We start from the raw sequence: 18,414 nt of genomic DNA, 5'->3' as shown, positions 1-18,414 counted from the left end.
CTGTAAATGGTCACATTTATATAGCGCTTTTCTACCGTCAAGGTACTCAAAGCGCTTTACATCAAGGAACCAGTCACCCATTCACACACACATTCACACCCCAGATATACGCAGACACTGGGGGGCAAGTTGGGTTAAGTGTCTTGCCCAAGGACACAACGGCAGTATTCACATGAGGCAGCTGCGATCGCACCGCCAACCTGCGGGCCAGTGGATCTGACCGCTCTGACTGAGCGGGGAGTCGAACCGCCGACCTTTGGATCAGAAGACGAGCACTCTACCACTGAGCTACTGCCGCCCAGTAGCTCAGTGGTAGAGTGCCTGTGGAGCAGGTTGTGCACCTGTGGAGCAGGTTGTGCACCTTTGGGGCAGGTTGTGCACATGCAGGGCAGGTTATGCACATGTGGAGCAGGTTGTGCACATGTGGAGCAGGTGCACCTGTGAGGCAGGTTGTGCACCTGTGAGGCAGGTTGTGGGGTAAATCTGTTAAAGCTCAAGAATGAATCCAAACAGCGCTAAAATTCTTCTTCAAGTTTGTTCATGTAACGTGGATCAGGCAGAGCTCAAGGCCTCCTCACTTTTCCCAGTCATTCCTGTAGTTGATATTGTACACACCCGGAAGTCAGACAATGAAATCTGTGCGACCATCAATTCCCATTGAAAAACACGACAAACAACGACGCTCAAATCGGATAATTTTGTGGAGTATCACGACCCAGAGTTTAGTCCTGGTTTAGACCTGGTTTAGATCTGGTTTAGACCTGGTTTAGACCTGGTTTAGTCCTGGTTTAGACCCGGTTTAGACCTGGTTTAGACCTGGTTTAGACCTGGTCACATGGGAGGAAGCCTGTGCAAAACCGGGACAAATTACTGGTTTGGGAGAAATGCACTTCTTCCCGAATGTCGGACTGTGCGCTTTGTACCAGGTCCGAGTCTTGGATCACTCTCCGGAGAGCGCCGCGGACGAGCTCCTTCTGCCCGTGCAGGTAAGCGAACCCGGGCCGGGCACGCAGGCTGTCACGCACCGTGGCCTGCTGGAGCTCCGAATATATCACATTTGATCAAGTTTATCGTGTTCCACGCACGCTGTAGCATTAACATCAGTTTGATTTAGGCGCGTGGACCTTTACAAATGCCATGTGATAAAAATCTGACTTGTTGTGAACCGATTAGAGAGAGAAGAGTCTAGATGAAGACGCTGAAAGCCCGTTATGTACCTTTCTACGACGTCCTCTGAACCGTAAACATCGCTTCAACTAATCCAGAATGGTCCTCCACTTTATGATGTTTCAGCTTCGCTCCTGGGACGTCATCTTCCATCAATGTTAGCAAGATTAGCTGTCGTAGTCGCTGTTGTTCTGCCATTTTCCCATATAATATGCCTGACGGCCTGAGAGTGTTTGACTGACATACGGGACATTTGTACTGCTCATTAATATTATGAGGTCACGCCCGCGGAAGTGAAGTGTGTTGAGAACGCAGACCAGCTAAGAGGGGGAGACAGTGTTGGAACTTTGGTCTCCAATTCATTTTGCGACCCAAGTTACTTTAGAAATTCAAGGATTAATAAATCATACTTAACTTGAAACTAAAAGGGGAAAAACAAGAAGATGTGCAAAGGAAACATTAAACAAAACAAATTGAAAAAGATGTCAAAAACCTAATGTGTGGCTAAAAAACTAAACTCAAATTTGACAAAAGCAGAATGGATCACATTTCTTGTAGCACCCTAAGCCCATCATATAGAGCCCCAGTGAGTTTTTTTTTTTTTTAGCAGCTTAGGACAATGTAAGCACTCCAGGCCAAGTGGTGTAGTAGTACTCGCTCCTGCTCCTTCTGAGCCTGTGAACACTCCAGGGCCAGGGACGAGAGGCACGGTTCTGTGTCAAACAAAGCACAGCGTTTATTTCCTCTCTGGGTTATTCTGGGCTAAAATCTAATAAAAAGAAAAAGATAACAAAAGTATAGCAGAAATTATATTAGTAGTAGTTTTCATAGTAGTAGTAGGAGTTGTAGTAGAGGTGTACCGAGCATTTTACTGTATTTTCCGGACTATACACTGCACCTTTTTTCATAGTTTTGGCTGGGGTGCGACTTATATTCATACTTATATACTTATACTCCGGAGCATCTTATATGTGATATTGTTTATTATTTTCACACTTGGAACCGCACTTCATACTCCAGTGCGACTTATTCATGTTTTTTTTCTTCTCTATTATGCATTTTTTGGCTGGTGCGACTTATACTCCGGTGCGACTTTAACTCTGGAAAATATGGTAAGTGTTAAAAACTCTAGCTCATAGCTCCTCTCCTTGAACCGACACCTTAACGTGGTGGAGGGGTTTGAGTGCCCGAATGATCCCGGGAGCTATGTTGTCGGGGGCTTCATGCCCCTGGTAGGGTCTCCCAAGGCAAACAGGTCCTAGGTGACGGGTCAGACAAAGATCGGTTCAGAAGCCCTCTATGATGACAACACGAACAAGGCAGTTTACGTCGCCCGGATCGGCGTCACCGGGGCCCCATCCTGGAGCCAGGCCTGGGATGGGTGCTCCATGGCGAGCGCCTGGTGGCCGGGTCTTACCCCACGGGGCCCGGCCGGGCACAGCCCGAAAGAGCGACGTGGGGGCCGCCCTCCCATGGGCCCACCACTCGCAGGAGGATCCATAAGGGGCCGGTGCAGAGAGATCTGGGCGGCAGTAGACGGCAGGGGCCTCGACGACCAGATCTCCAGACACAGAGACTAACTCTGGGGACATGGAATGTCACCTCGCTGGGGGGGAAAGAGCCTGAGCTTGCGCGGGAGGTTGAGCGATACCTACTACTTATAGTCGGCCTCACCTCCACGCACAGTTTGGGCTCTGGAACCCATCTCCTCGAGAGGGGCTGGACGCTCCACTTCTCTGGTGTTGCCCGCGGGGAGAGGCGGCGGGCTGGTGTGGGCTTGCTGATAGCCCCTCAGCTCAGCCGCCACGTGTTGGAGTTTACCCCGGTGAACGAGAGGGTCGTGTCCCTCCGCCTTCGGGTGGGGGACAGGTCTCTCACTGTTGTGGCGGCTTACGGGCCGAACAGCAGTGCAGAGTACCCGGCCTTCTTGGAGTCCTTGGGAGGGGTACTGGACAGTGCACCGACAGGGGACTCCGTTGTTCTACTGGGGGACTTCAACGCCCACGTGGGCAATGACAGTGACACCTGGAGAGGGGTGATCGGGAAGAACGGCTTCCCCGATCTGAACCCGAGCGGTGTTCAGTTATTGGACTTCTGTGCTAGCCACGGATTGTCCATAACGAACACCATGTTCAAGCACAAGGGTGTCCATCAGTGCACATGGCACCAGGACACCCTAGGCCGGAGGTCAATGATCGACTTTGTTGTCGTGTCATCTGACCTCCGGCCGCGTGTCTTGGAAACTCGGGTGAAGAGAGGGGCAGAGTTGTCAACCGATCACCACCTGGTGGTGAGTTGGATCCGCTGGCGGAGGAGGAAGCCGGACAGACTTGGCAGACCCAAGCGCATTGTGAGGGTCTGTTGGGAACGTCTAGTGGAGCCCTCTGTCAGTAGAGTATTCAACTCGCACCTCCGGGAGAGCTTCTCCCATGTCCCGGGGGAGGTTGGGGACATTGAGTCCGAGTGGACCATGTTCTCCGTCTCCATTGTTGATGCGGCTGCTCGGAGTTGTGGTCGCAAGGTCTCCGGTGCCTGTCGTGGCGGCAACCCCCGAACCCGGTGGTGGACACCGGAAGTAAGGATGCCGTCAGACTGAAGAAGGAGGCCTATCAGGCCACTCTGGCTTGTACGTCTCCGGAGGTCATCGACGGGTATCGGCAGGCCAAGCGAGCCGCGGCTCGTGCTGTCGCAGAGGCAAAATCCCGGGCCTGGGAGGAGTTCGGGGAGGCCATGGAGGAGGACTATCGGTCGGCACCAAAGAAATTCTGGCAAACCGTCCGGCGCCTCAGGAGGGGGAAGCAGTGTCTCACCAACACCGTTTACGGTGCGGGTGGAGGCCTGCTGACCTCGACTGGGGATGTCGTCGGACGGTGGAAGGAATACTTTGAGGATCTCCTTAATCCCTCAGTCACGTCTTCCGAAGAGGAAGTAGAGACCGGGGACTCGGAGGCTGGCTCATCCATCACCCAAGCTGAAGTCACTGAGGTTGTTCGCAAACTCCTCGGTGGCAGGGCTCCGGGGGTGGATGAGATCCGCCCTGAGTACCTAAAGTATCTGGATGTTGTAGGACTGTCTTGGTTGACACGTCTCTGCAACATCGCGTGGCGGTCGGGGACCGTGCCTCTGGACTGGCAGACCGGGGTGGTGGTCCCTCTGTTCAAGAAGGGGGACCGGAGGGTGTGTTCCAACTACAGAGGGATCACACTCCTCAGTCTCCCGGGTAAGGTCTATTCCAAGGTACTGGAGAGGAGAATCCGACCGATAGTCGAACCTCGGATTCAGGAGGAGCAGAGTGGTTTTCGTCCCGGTCGTGGAACACTGGACCAGCTCTATACCCTCCATCGGGTGCTCGAGGGCTCATGGGAGTTTGCCCAACCAGTCCACATGTGCTTTGTGGATCTGGAGAAGGCTTTCGACCGTGTCCCTCGGGGTGTCCTTTGGGGGGTGCTCCGGGAGAACGGGGTCCGGGGCCCTTTGCTCAGGGCTGTCCGGTCCCTGTATGACCGGAGCAGGAGCTGTGTTCGCATTGCCGGCAGTAAGTCAGACCTGTTCCCAGTGCATGTTGGACTCCGCCAGGGCTGGTTCTGTTCATAATTTTTATGGACAGAATTTCTAGGCGCAGTCAGGGGTCGGAGGGTGTCCAGTTTGGGGACCACAGGATCTCATCTGATGGCTCCATCAAACCCGGACCTGCAACATGCACTGGGACGGTTTGCAGCCGAGTGTGAAGCGGCTGGGATGAGAATCAGCACCTCCAAATCCGAGGCCATGGTTCTCGACCGGAAAAAGGTGGCTTGCCCTCTCCAGGTGGGTGGGGAGTCCTTGCCCCAAGTGGAGGAGTTCAAGTATCTCGGGGTCTTGTTCACGAGTGAGGGAAGGATGGAGCGTGAGATCGACAGGCGGATCGGTGCAGCGGCTGCAGTGATGCAGTCGCTGCATCGGACCGTTGCGGTGAAGAGGGAGCTGAGCCGAAAGGCAAAGCTCTCTATTTACCGGTCGGTCTACGTTCCTACCCTCACCTATGGTCATGAGCTTTGGGTAGTGACCGAAAGAACAAGATCGCGGATACAAGCGGTCGAAATGAGTTTCCTCCGCCGTGTGGCTGGGTGCTCCCTTAGAGATAAGGTGAGAAGCTCAGCCACACGGGGGGAGCTCGGAGTAGAGCCGCTGCTCCTCCACGTCGAGAGGAGCCAGCTGAGGTGGCTCGGGCATCTGTTCCGGATGCCTCCTGGGCGCCTCCCTCGGGAGGTGTTTCAGGCATGTCCCACCGGGAAGAGGCCCCGGGGAAGACCCAGGACACGCTGGAGAGACTATGTCTCTCGGCTGGCCTGGGAACGCCTCGGGATCCCCCCGGAGGAGTTAGAGGAAGTGTCTGGGGAGGAGGAAGTCTGGGAGTCCCTGCTCAGACTGCTGCCCCCGCGACCCGGCCCCAGATAAAGCGGCAGAAGATGGATGGATGGATAGAAGAAGTAGTAAAAATACAAGTTGCCTTATAGTGCGACATTGTTAGACATGACAGTGGTAATGAGCAGATCTTTGAGACTGTGCTATAATTACAATTAAATATTCCCGAAGCCTCAATAATTCAGATTACTTCAACTTGAGAAGTTGTGAAGAGGAGCAAATTAGTATTATTACCTCTGCCTTCGCTCAGTTCTGATTCGTGCAGCCTCTGTGTGCAGATGTGATAGAGAAAATGACTATCTACTAAGCTAAAAAGAAACAATAATGACGCTTTTACTGGCACAGTCCTAAAGAGAAAATGTACAAGCTTTATAACAATGACAAGCAATTCTAATGAACTGTGAAATAAGGCAGAGGGAAAATGTTACAACTGGAAACTATAAAATGCAAAGCACATTTCCCACTGAACGCAAAAGTGATTATAATTAAAAGTAATGCTATGGATTCCTTCTCTCTCACGTCTCGACTTCTGTTAAAATGATGTCGCGGCCCTTTTTTTGTTCAAGCTTTTCCATTTCTTCGCGAACTTCTTACACATTGTGATTTATGACGAACATTGTTGTGCACTGAATGTACATAAATCCAGCTTTGAGACCAAACTGTTTAGACATGTGATATGTGTCTCAAGCTTAAGTCCAGACCCATGACTGTCCCTGTTTGTTCTGGACAGTGAAGACTCGACCACCCACAGCGATGCAATACATAACTTTTATCACATTAACACTGACATAATTACATCTAAATGGGATATTAAGACGCCTTGTATATTCAATTATGTGCTGTTATTATTTGTATGGTTTACACACAACACTATATATCATAACAGTTTTGACTCAACTGAGATGAATAAGTCGAGAGGAAACATAGAAGCTGCTGCGTGGATGAAAAAGAAGCAGGACAAGTTTAAATGATTGCAGAGCCAAAGCTGTTTTTCCTGTTTTGGTTTTCTCTTGCTGGTAGCGACTGCCCCAAATGTTCTTCTATTAATAACCAACCTGCTTTTTAAGAACTGCTACAGCACCTGGACAACCTGAAATGTCTGGAATGTGTCGACACTTCTACGGTCTTAAATTAGTACTTCTTTAATTTATTCATTTTTTAAACATAAATGCCTTAAATAAGCTCCAAATGTGTCATAAGTTTGGGTGTGTATTTATTTATATATTTTTTGGATCGGTAAAGAAACAAAGCGCCACACATCAGGTGCAGAAAGCGCGCAGATATGGGAACAAATCCATCTAAAAGTGATGTGTCCATCCCGGAGACACCTGTCATGCTGCAATGTCAAACAAATATGGGAAGGAGTGTCTGGAATGCTGCCAATGTGGTCTGATAAATTGGGATTTGGCTAGGTGTTTTTATTTAAATTGTCTTTAGTTCATTTGATTGCATTTCTGTTTCTGTAATTTCTTTGTGATTTGAATGCATTTTTCCTGCTGTGTGAAGCACTTTGAATTGCCTTGTGGATGAAATGTGCTCTACAAATAAACTTGCCTTGCCTTGATACTTGTATTTGTTTATTTGAAATGGGACAGTGCATATAAATAGTTAGTTTTCATCTGTTGTCCCGTGACAGGTTGATGACAGTCGGTACAAAACAAGCAAAGGAACAAAAGTAAAAACTATTCAGACAATACTAAATAAAAAAGATGTTAGCACGCGCATATCACAGGAAATCACAAACAGGGAAAATGCACACACATTTTAAACATCAGGAAAAACCACACACAGGTTTTATTGTCCAGGAGGCAAAGGATTTACTGGTGTAGAGAAGGTTCTGAGTGTCGCAATGTTCCACGTGTGAGCAAAGTAGTTCTTCTGAAGAGAACAGCACAGTCACCTCTGCTTTGGGCTCGTGTGCCTCGTGTTTGTATCACTTCAGTTATGCTCACTCCTTTTTAACATTTTCAGCAATATTTATAGTTGTAAATTTATCCATATATACTAAGATTTCCCCTAAAGTAGACAAAAAAAGTACAAATGTGTGCGTCTTTGTTTGCGATGCCGATGTTTGAATTCAAGCGCACCTGTCGTTCCAATATGTCCCAACAGCTCAATCCATTTTTTCTACTGAAATTCACGGGAATAGATAGTACAGCTTTGTTTAGGCATGACACAGCACAGGGGAATGCAAGCCTGAGGTGTGAACTGACGAGTCAAATTCAGACACGTCGTACCATGATAAAAAGGTATGTTTGACCTTATAAATCCATAAAACACTCATCAACCTGCAAAAATAATAACGTGTCTTTATGTGCATAACCTTTGTACAGTTGTTCCTTTAGGGGTCACAGGTGGTATGAGTTCCTCTCAGACGGGCGTGAGGCGGGGTTTACAGCCTGTTAGCAGCTCAGGCTCGGTGCCTTATTATGACAGATTCACAGACAAACCCACAGCAATTATACAACAATAGTTCATCTGTTATATGTAGCTGTCTTTATAGTGGGCGGGATATATTTTTAGCTTTATTTAACTGACTTTTTACAGCGTTATATATTTTATAAAACACTGCAACAATAGCCTGTTAGTTTGGTTAAGTGTTCCTCACAATTTGTAGGGTTCAGAAAATTATATCTGGACAAATTGCATGGCGGCAGTGAACAGGCAGAATAATAGCCAGTTAGGGCCAGGTAATGACAGACAAACACTTACATTCACCCTCATTTAAAATCACCTGTGTGGGCGCCTGTGTGGATGGAGCTGGAGTCAGATTTCCACTGTATTTCATGCAGAAAAGCCACGTGTAAACATATTCTGTCTTTTGTACAATTCATATTTGGCTTGCTTGTTGTTTACATGCTTCTCTCTCCTATAATTTACATATTTATCTATTTACTATAATCTTATTTAACATCACGATTACGCTTAATAACTACACATTTAATAGCCTAAAACGTGCATGAACACAGACTTAATTCATAAAGGACTTTTATTTTATTTTATTTATTTAGTTTATCATGAATGATTCAGGTTTAATACTTCACGTAATGTTTAAACCCTTCATTGAGTAGATACTAAACCTGAATCATTCTTATCAACTGTTTTTTGTAGTTATCATAAATTGTTAACCCTGTATGTCGAAGAAGATTGCCACTTTAGTATTTTACTGACGATTTTACATTTTCTTTTTTCTCTCTTCTATAATTTTAACATCATTGCAGAGTATAGCACGTTGAACGACCAGAGTATTATATTTGCCACAGTTGTGTTATCTTTTCATTCATTTCAAATCACCTTGAGATAACATAAAATGTGCAATCATCAACAAACCAACTCACAAAGGAACTGCATTTACCAGTACTATTTTTTTCTTTTATTCAACTACATACAACCCTGCAAAACCTTAGAATATAACGTAACAATTTGACAATAGCAAACCTAGCAAACTGTATAAATGCCAATAAAATAGGACATGGGCCAGGCCTTCAGATAATGCATTACATTTGAAGCCGCTCTGAACCTGGAGCTGGCCTTGTGCATGCGTTTTGGGCATAAAACAACTGATTGGTGTTGCTTTTGTGCACTGTCCTGATAAAGCAGCGTTTTAACAGCCTCCTAATGTGACGTTACTTTACTGTGAAATCTAGACCCGTATCTCTGCATTTGTTTGCCCACACGCCAGCATCTCCAGCCGTTATGTAAAAAGGCCCAGCGGGGGTTAGAACGCCATCACCCCTTGTTAGTGTGTTTTTCCATGGACGGTGCGGCGCCTGGTCATCCGTGTAAATGTATGCAGTCTGCAGTTGCACCGGCTCCTCCCGAATTAAAGAAAGGAAGATGGTGCACGAAAACAAAGGTTGTTAAAGCTCCGAGTGGCAGGGATATTTGCCTGATCTGTATGTGCGCATTTACGTGTTGAGCCGCAGAACAAAGCGCCGGCTGTAATAGCAAAACTAAGGTAAGGAAGCGAGTTGCTTTGTCTCAATGTTAAAGTGATTTAATCAGGCGTTTCTCTCTCTCTGGTACATTACATGATCAGAATCTCTCCTCCAAGTCCCAGGTCCCCCCTATTTATACACATTAGTCACATGACCCAACACACACGGAAAGTTACCGGTCACTCGGGTACAAAGGGACAAAGGAACGGGGTTAAAAGAAGGAGACAGTAGATAATATTTGCATTAATTCAATTCACATGTCTTGCTGTCTTTGTCCTAGTGTGAAACAAAACGGGGAACTTCCTATTCACTCCAGGAGGTCCGGACATGTACGTTTTCCAGGCAAAGAGGGGTTGTGTCAGGCTGTTGACTTTGTTTGTTTGTTGAAAAAGAAATTGAAAATTATAAAGTTAAGGGCCTGATTATGTTTCTCCACAACACGGCGTCACACTTTTTACTGTTAGGTAAGATATTGAACTGTTGTAAGATTATATTATGAGTAAAGACTTGTGTGTTGAACCAAGCAAACCATGACATTATTTCAACAAGGAGTATGGCTTAAACAACTACTGATGGTTCTGTGGATAATCCTCACTTCTAATCTTGTTTAATATGGAATAAACGTATTGCCATGATTGCCGTTTTCTTGGATTAGTCCTGGTTAGTCCTTTTTTAAAGCTGGTTCAGCTGAAGTACAGATATATGCGTCATGTTGTAGACTGAAGTTCGAACTGCCGATGCGGGAAGCGAGACATCTCCTAATCTCCTGTAAACTAATCTGCTCATGTCAATCATCACCATGTCTTCTGCTGGAGTCTGAGCGCCAAAAACAAGTTCAATTTAATCAACTTCATTATTTTTCTGAATAACATGTCAGACACGTAATTGAACAATCAGACGTTCACGTTGTCCCAAGAAAGCAGGAAATAATACAGTAAATGAAGCTTAAAGTCAGCCTGGAAGACAGCCCCCACCTTCCTCCTCCTCTTCTCCAGAGCTCACCTGCTCCTCGGCCTCCATTGCCGTGTGGAACGCTGCACCTCCTCTGCACCTCCTCTGCACCTCCTCTGCACCTCCTCTGCACCTATCGCCCAGTCTTTCCATTTAAAACCTCAGTCCAGACGGGGCTTTTGCTTCACATTGCATTCACCTCATCTCCATCTCATGGTCCCACCTCTCCTTGGCTCACCTTCTCCCACCACCAGTGTCCAGGCCCCGGGAGAAGACATCTCCTAATCTCCTGTAATCTAATCTACTCATGTCAGTCATCACCATGTCTTCTGCTGGAGTCTGAGTGCCAAAAACAATCGGTCAGTAAAGCTCTTCTAATGCTCTCTTTGTTTCTGTTTCTTAAGTCTCTCAGGGTGAAATGTATTTAGTTACAGAATATTGAATAGTGTATTCTGATACATGGCGTATACGTTTTGAATACCAAGAATACTTTCACTTATTGAAAGATCCAACATTATTACACATGCACACACTGCAAGAGCTGTGTTTTATTTTTCATTTTTTACTAAAACCATGCAGTCCAAAGCCAAAACTGTGTGACAACTGTGTGTCATAACCCGGCTCTGAGGCGGCGAACAACAAACAGGCTCAAAGTAACACAAACAAACTAACCGACCCATGGACCTCCAAGTGTGTGTGTGTGTGTGTGTGTGTGTGTGCATATCTGAGCAGTCTTGTATGATGAGTTAAAACAATGGAAATAAGGAAAAAAGGAGAAGGGGGAGCAGGGCGTGGACAGGTGACTGACAGGTGACTGGCAGGTGACTGACAGGACACAGAATGTGAGGTGTGTCTCTGAATAGTTCTGGATACAATCCGACTAAAGGTTAATCCGTAACATAATGTCCAAAACATAATGAGTTTTTAGGCCTGCCTTTATTACCACTAAATGAAATGGTAACTACAGAATAAAATCTGTATTCTAATCAAGTATTTTTGCTACATGTATTTAGGTATTTCTCAATACAGCCTGTAATTGAGTAAATGCAAGATAAGTATATCGCCCTACTGTGGAACATTTCAGACTTCAAAAAAGTGACATAGTGCTCCTTTAAGAAGCCATATCCCGTCCCAAAAATGTAATGTGTAATATAAGCAACATTTTCCTCTTTGAGCATTTGAGCTAAATTTGTCCTGAAAATCCCAAAGCCTCTCCACATGTAACGCAATGCAGCAGCCACATGTCAAATACATTTAAACAACAGCTTTCAATATTGCATTCTTGGATGAAGATAGAAAAGTAAATGTAAAAACAGTGATCCTTGTAAATCTGTCCACCCTCGTTCAAGCTCACACGTGCTTCAAATCTGTGATATCTGACAAATAAAAGACCTGAGCTCATTTGACCTCATTTCAATTGCATTCTTGTGATGCACACTTGGTATGTGTGTGCAAAGTCTACATGGTATGGGACAGACTTGTTTGCACAGGTGCAAAACTGGTGATAAACTGGTGTGTGCAGTTGAGATTTGCGTCTCTCAGGGTACGGCACACATTTGGCACATGGGTCCTAATGACTATGCTGAACAGGTATAGCGTTTGCCAACAATGACAGCGTTTTACAGTCGCTATCTGATTCATCAAGACTGCGAGAAGCAAAACTATGAAAATTAAACACGTCCAAAAAGCAGGTATAAACTTTTGTGCATCAGACTTTTGCAGATCACGCGTCAATGCAGCGTTAAAGAAGGATTTAAAATGGTTGTATAGGACTAATTTAATAATACATCTGGACGGAATACTAATGGATTCCGTCCAGACGTCCTTTTAAAGTTCTTTGTATAGACCGTGAGCTATTTCTGACACAAATGGAGCGATTCGTCTGTTCTCTCTTTCTCTACTTCCTTTCGCGTCTAGTTATTCCATTTCAAATTTCGTTTTAGAAAAGTCTATAATCAAATCCTTGCGATCCTCTGTCCCAAATTCATATTTCCGGCTGCTCTGCTTACAGGCAAACATGTGCAGGTGTCACAGCATGTTCCTCTGTCCGTGCGCATCAACTGAACTCTGGATAAACATGGGACATATTCTTCTGTTGCCTGTGCGTTCACAATCAGCTCGGTGCAGGTTCAAGTATTTGAAGGAGAAAGAAACTAATCACAGTCTTTCCCCATAGCCTATGATTTAAATCACATTGATATGCTATATATTATATACATATACCTGGCACAAACTTTTTTTCACCAAGGGCCGCATTTTGAAACTTAAACGGGGCAGAGGGCCACAAACAATTTGACAATGTCGAATTTGTTGAATGACAAAGTGAATCATTCGAAATTTTGCATTTGACGTAATTGCGATGAGCCTCCACCTTTAATTAGACATAGAACATTAATATTAGGTTTGTGTAACATCAATATGCCTGAATTTTCCCAATGTCACAGTAAAAAGTACTACTTTTTGTTGTTTGGGCCGACATAGCAGGAAGCTGGAGGGCCAACAAAAATTGGTCTGAGGGCCGCATTTGGCCCCCGGGCCCTAGTTTGGACATGCCTGATCTAACATTATCCAACCCCGATGCATAAGTAAAGAGTCTTTAAAACACTGTGTAGAGGCGTAGAGAAGTGAAACAAATGCAGAAAAAGCTGACGATAAGCTGGACATTTCCTGTTTGCACAAACTTAAACCACATCTCACAGCAACACAAACTTGTAATTACTAAACTTGACTGAATCGCTGAGACCGGCCCTATACCATGTAAAATTCAGGTGTAATTTAAAATGTATTTATTAAGAAAACATCTGTGGTGATGCCAGTTGCTCACGTAGCCGACCCGGGCGCTTGGACTCGGAGACACACCTGGAGCAAGGTGACACTTTTCACCATTAAAAAAGATGAGTGCGGGAGAGCTCCATGGCACGCCAGGCTGGACCCTTTACTCCCCCGCTCCGGCTAACCTTGGCTGTGTCGAGGTCAATGGATAATACACTGTTGGGAAGGTTGCTGATATCGTCATTCCCGTTTGTGTTCCATTTCATCTAGTATTTTCAGAAAACTTGAATAAATGAGATTTTAAAAAATGTTCTTTATTGCATTTTATCTTTTATTTACAGGGCCCCAACATATTCAAACTCAAATTTGCAGGTCATGTTGTAATTACTGTCATATCCATGTGCAATTACTGTCGTGATCACGTGCAATGGTATTTATTTGTTTATTTTATCTTTATTATTTTTCCCCTCCATCCCTTGTTGGGAAATGGGAGGTTTTGTCTATGGGAGTTTTGTTTATAAGAGTTCTTCTACTGAGAGTGTTTTTCAAACTTCCTATAAGTGATCTGTTCTTTTCCTCTGTATCTACCTGCATTGCAACAATGAAATTTCCCCATGTGTGCACAATAAAGGATTATCTTATCTTATCTTATTTTGAAGAATACATTTCAGATCAGCATCCTAAACGTGGCAGGCATTTGTGTTTTTGGAAAATATTGCTATGACCTTTAAACTGCACTGACTTCTTTTACAGACAAAGTCACATCAATCAAACTCTCGTTGAATCTTCGTTTTCCATTTTATCTTGATGTAATATAATCAGCTTTTAAGCCTGGGAATTACTGTATAATGTTCAAGGACCACATGAGGGTGACTGACATTTGCCAAGCTTTAGCAGCAGCTATCGGCCCCAGAGAGCAGCTCTAAGAGGTTATGTAACCTCAATTTTCTCTCTTCCTCTCTTCCTCTGGGTGGTGCCGAATAAACATTGTGTGTCTTGGCACAAAAGAGGAACCAGAAGTCAAAGACCAAGCAGAAACAAAGTCAAGAAAACATCACTTACTTCAGTAGACTTACTTTAGCAAGCACCACTTCCTCATCAGTGCAGGATAAACAGTGGGGCAGACAGACACACAGCACAAAGCAGAAATAAAGTTACAAAGGCTTCTGCAAAGGTTTGATCTCACTTGTTCATCTTTTAAACAAATCCTATATTGTATCGTTTTGTGGCATATTTAAGTGTGCACATGTTCTTTTTCAGAATTTCCACTTCTTATACATCAGTGAAACTTTCCTGATGTCCAGCTATACCATGGAAAGCAGCACAAACTCAGAATTTGTACTTACAAACTTGAGGATGAAGATCAATTGCAACATATTATGAGTTCTGTGTTATAGACAATAAACGTTTAATTTACCCACCACATATAGCACAATAGATGTCACTTAACATTCTGCAACCATAACTGGTGTGTGGGACATAATGTTGATATTTCCGTGGCAGGAAAATCATTTATCAAGATGAAAATGAAAGGTTTTGTTGTCATGATTCACAATTGAACCTCTTAAGATACATTATTATACTTTGACTTACACTTTTGATGCATCCTCTTAAATCAGCAGCGTTAAATTAACTCGGATAACCTGCTGCATCACAGGTTTACCTTGTGTCAGAAAGAGCAATGCACCAAACTTGTTTTGAGTAAACAAATGTGGTATTTGCTTTGTTCAAACAGATGACATTTCCATTTCCTTAGACTCTCTTTAGGGATATTGTTATTTCCCAGTTGTTTTGCACTTTTGTACCTTGAGGTGAAACAAACTGAATGAGAGAATGTAAAGCTTCAGCGCTTCTGTCTGTGCAGGTCTCACAGACAAAGCCCCGAACAAAGCTCCAGGAAATGATGTTATTGTCATAATTAAAACCACAGTGGCACCAGTCAATGACTTAATCCACTGTATTAAATGTGATATGGATCTATGTATTGTTAAATCAGCTTAGACTATTAACCTCCAAATGCAAGAAAATGATGAAGTGCAAGCGTATTGTCAGTTTATTTAAAAATGTGACGAAAGAAAAGGTAAAGTATTTCTACATTAAAATGCATAACCCGGCTTTATGTGTTTCATCTCATGCCATCTGTTGTTTTGCCTTTTATGGCCACACCTGGGCAGTATAGTAAAAAGTTATGGCATCCCTGCAGGGACATTTTACTGTCTGTGAGCATGACCAAAACAGGTCTGGTCTCAGGTCACTTCTTAAAATCTGTTAAAGTGGAAAGGGTTTAGGTTACAAGCAAACATTTAAAGGTGGTCGAACATTTTGTAGAACGTCGGTGTCAATTTGTGCTTAGCATCTCTGACTAAATTTGAGACGTTTGTCTGTGTTTTTGCTAATAAACTGGGAGTAATCCTGCAAAATCAGACATATTTTTGCATCAATTTGTTCGACTTTTTCCTCCTTCACACCTGAAAAACCCTTTTTGCTCATAAGAGAAATTGAAGGCTACAGGCAAATCCATTCCTGAGCTGATAAAATGACTCTTCATTATTTTGTATACGCTGTCTGTTATCTCGTCTCCGTGTTCAAACCAGACCTTTTCTTTCCAACAACCAAAACACAAACAAATCAACTTGTAATATTCTCTTTTCATATTTGCTTGCATGCGTTCGTGTATCGTCAAGTTGTTTTCGCACAAAGAAATAGGTCGGTCATTAATCAGCGGTTAATGGAAACAGTTCTTTTGCTCTTTTGTTCTCTTAAGGAAATGAAATTGTGCTATTTGTAGTTTTAGGAACTGCGTGGATTTACTCAATAGGAAAGCGGACCGTCTGTAAAGCAGTAGCTGTCTGACATGTCGTACCTGTAATTTCTGATTATGGGCGAGTGTGATTGCGCCGCAAAGTCTTTACCGAGATAACGGCCTCTGATTATCCTGTTCCTGTTCTCGGTGCATCCTTCGCCGGCCAAGGTTACACAAGTACGACAAGGAAACAAGTCGCGCTCATCTCCGTCGGTTCAAGGTCAGCGAAGTACAGGGTTTTACTGGCAGATAATCAGGTTTCTTAACAGGAGACTGAGGCTGCTGATCTGCAAAGTGTAAGGTCAGGAAGCGGCAAAGTGGTAAGTGATTTAGTAAGTGATTTGTGGATTTGAATACACTCTCTAAGCTCCTATGTTAATCTTTATTCATTGGTGTGATGGGCCGGTTTATGTGGATCGAAATGACTGTAGATCCTTTTACAGGCGACAAAATGCAAGCGATTACACGAGGGCGACGAAACATGCTCGACAGGTATTAATGTATCGATGCCAAACCTGAAAATCTACATTTACAAGCAAAGTCAACTGAACTGAACTAGTGTTTCATTGTAAAAATATATATAGAATAAATAAAACAAAACTGTCCATGGATCTGACCTGTGTTTCCATTTGTTTAATGCACCTCACACCTTATTTTACACTATTTGGTTTCACTTTATAAAAACAACATAATTAACCTAAGCAAAAACACAGACTTAATTAATAATGAGCATATTGTTTATTAAGCATGATTAAAGCTTAGTAACTACTTAATCATGGGTAGGGTTAGGATTAGGGTTAGTGTGATTATTAAACCGGAATCATTCTTCATAACCTATTTGTTCATTATAAATTGAGTCTTTGTTCATGCTTTACTAAGACAGGGGATAAGTGTAGTTATTATTTCTTGTATGATGCACATTTTTGTCGGGTTAGGGTTAGGGTTATCTTATCTTTTGTATTTTGTATATATTTTTTCTACTTTAGTTGTACGATCGGGACACGCGCTGGAATCGCTTAATTCAACTTGTTTCGACTTTGTTCGGCTGGATTATTGAGTGTTTTTCGTTGTGTCGTCGTGATGTGCGCTAGCTCTGAGCTAGCCCCCCCGGCCCCACCGCGCTCCTCGGCCACAGCCGCCGTATGGATCGGCGCCGGTGCGTTTATACAAAGGAGGAACTCATGAAACTGCGGAAAACCATCGTCTTACCCGGAGATCGTCACGTTATCCCGGCGGACATCCTAATTTTTCCCCTCCATCCCTTGTTGGGAAATGGGAGGTTTTGTCTATAGGAGTTTTTGTTTATAAGAGTTCTTCTATTGAGAGTGTTTTTTAAACTTCCTATATTCTGTGATCTGTCCTTTTCCTCTGTATCTACTGCGTTGTATCAATGAAATTTCCCCATGTGTGGACAATAAAGGATTATCTTATCTTAGAATACTATAAATGTATTCAGTCAGGACTTCTCAACCTGCGCCAGAACCATTGTGGACAGACTTGATGGGGATTTGTGAACAAAGTGGAATCCTTTGCAGGGGGTTTTGTAACTTACCTATTCATTCGGATGAAACAAAGTACAAAAACCTGTATTGTTTGATACACAAGCCCTCTGCTAACTCCCCTAATCCAAATCTGTAATACTGCCTTATCTTTCTGTGTCACTGGCCTCTCTGGGCTGCAGTTCAGTCGCTCCAATCAATGTGACCAGTGGACCTGAGCCGACTGTACCTTCTCCGCGCTCCACTATCCTTTTTAATGCACTACATTTTGTCAGTCGACCAAGGCAATGCCCGCTTCCCTCCCTTTCACGGTCAAAGCCCATGGTCAAAGCCGCAAGGGCATTTATGAATGAACATATTTTTATGACTGAAGAGATAACCGAGTCGTATTATTGCTCATTTATCTGTCTTATTGCACTTTAATATAATTTAATTGTTAGAAATACCTTGAAGCTAATCTTTATCGTACTATTTTTTTCAGTAGAATTTTCCTAATGGACAAAAATAAAGCACTTCGTCCACATAACAAGAAAGACAATGAATACTAAAAGTACAATCTCGTAAAATAAATGGACATTGTCACATAATATTATTACATTGTCACAGGACATATAATGCAAAGTGGTGGGAAAATAAGCTGCAAATCAAAATGCCGGATCAGGGTGTTTGAATTGTTTGAATGTCCCTCCCACGCTTGCTCCACCGTTCTCTACTGACGTCTCACAAGGCCATTTTAATCAAAATGATGTTCCTTGAGTAATGAGTTCTAGTCATCCATTTGTCTCAGTGCCAATGGTAAAGCAAGTTCAACAAGTTTTGATCGGTCATGTGAAAAAACTTGACTGGTTCTTTCTGATGTAGTGTCCGTATGTCCCAAAAC

General features: G+C 43.9%; 2 protein-coding genes across 2 annotated transcripts in view; both read left to right on the top strand.

The window, feature by feature from the left end:
- ebf1a (EBF transcription factor 1a) overlaps window positions 1-18,414 on the top strand; it is a 311,927-nt gene that overhangs the window by 164,686 nt on the left and 128,827 nt on the right. The gene's annotated exons all lie outside the window — the stretch shown is intronic.
- il12ba (interleukin 12Ba) overlaps window positions 885-18,414 on the top strand; it is a 58,256-nt gene continuing 40,726 nt past the window's right edge. Inside the window, exon 1 of the mRNA XM_072432354.1 lies at window positions 885-986. Coding sequence (XP_072288455.1) covers window positions 885-986 — 102 coding nt within the window. The remainder of the gene's footprint in view (window positions 987-18,414) is intronic.

Source organism: Eucyclogobius newberryi, unplaced genomic scaffold, assembly GCF_026437365.1.
Source record: "Eucyclogobius newberryi isolate DKJ021-1_F unplaced genomic scaffold, fEucNew1.0.hap1 SCAF_11, whole genome shotgun sequence".
NCBI lineage: Eukaryota > Metazoa > Chordata > Actinopteri > Gobiiformes > Gobiidae > Eucyclogobius > Eucyclogobius newberryi.
The sequence above is the reverse complement of the archived record's forward strand: the minus strand, read 5'-3'. Positions and strand labels throughout refer to the sequence as shown.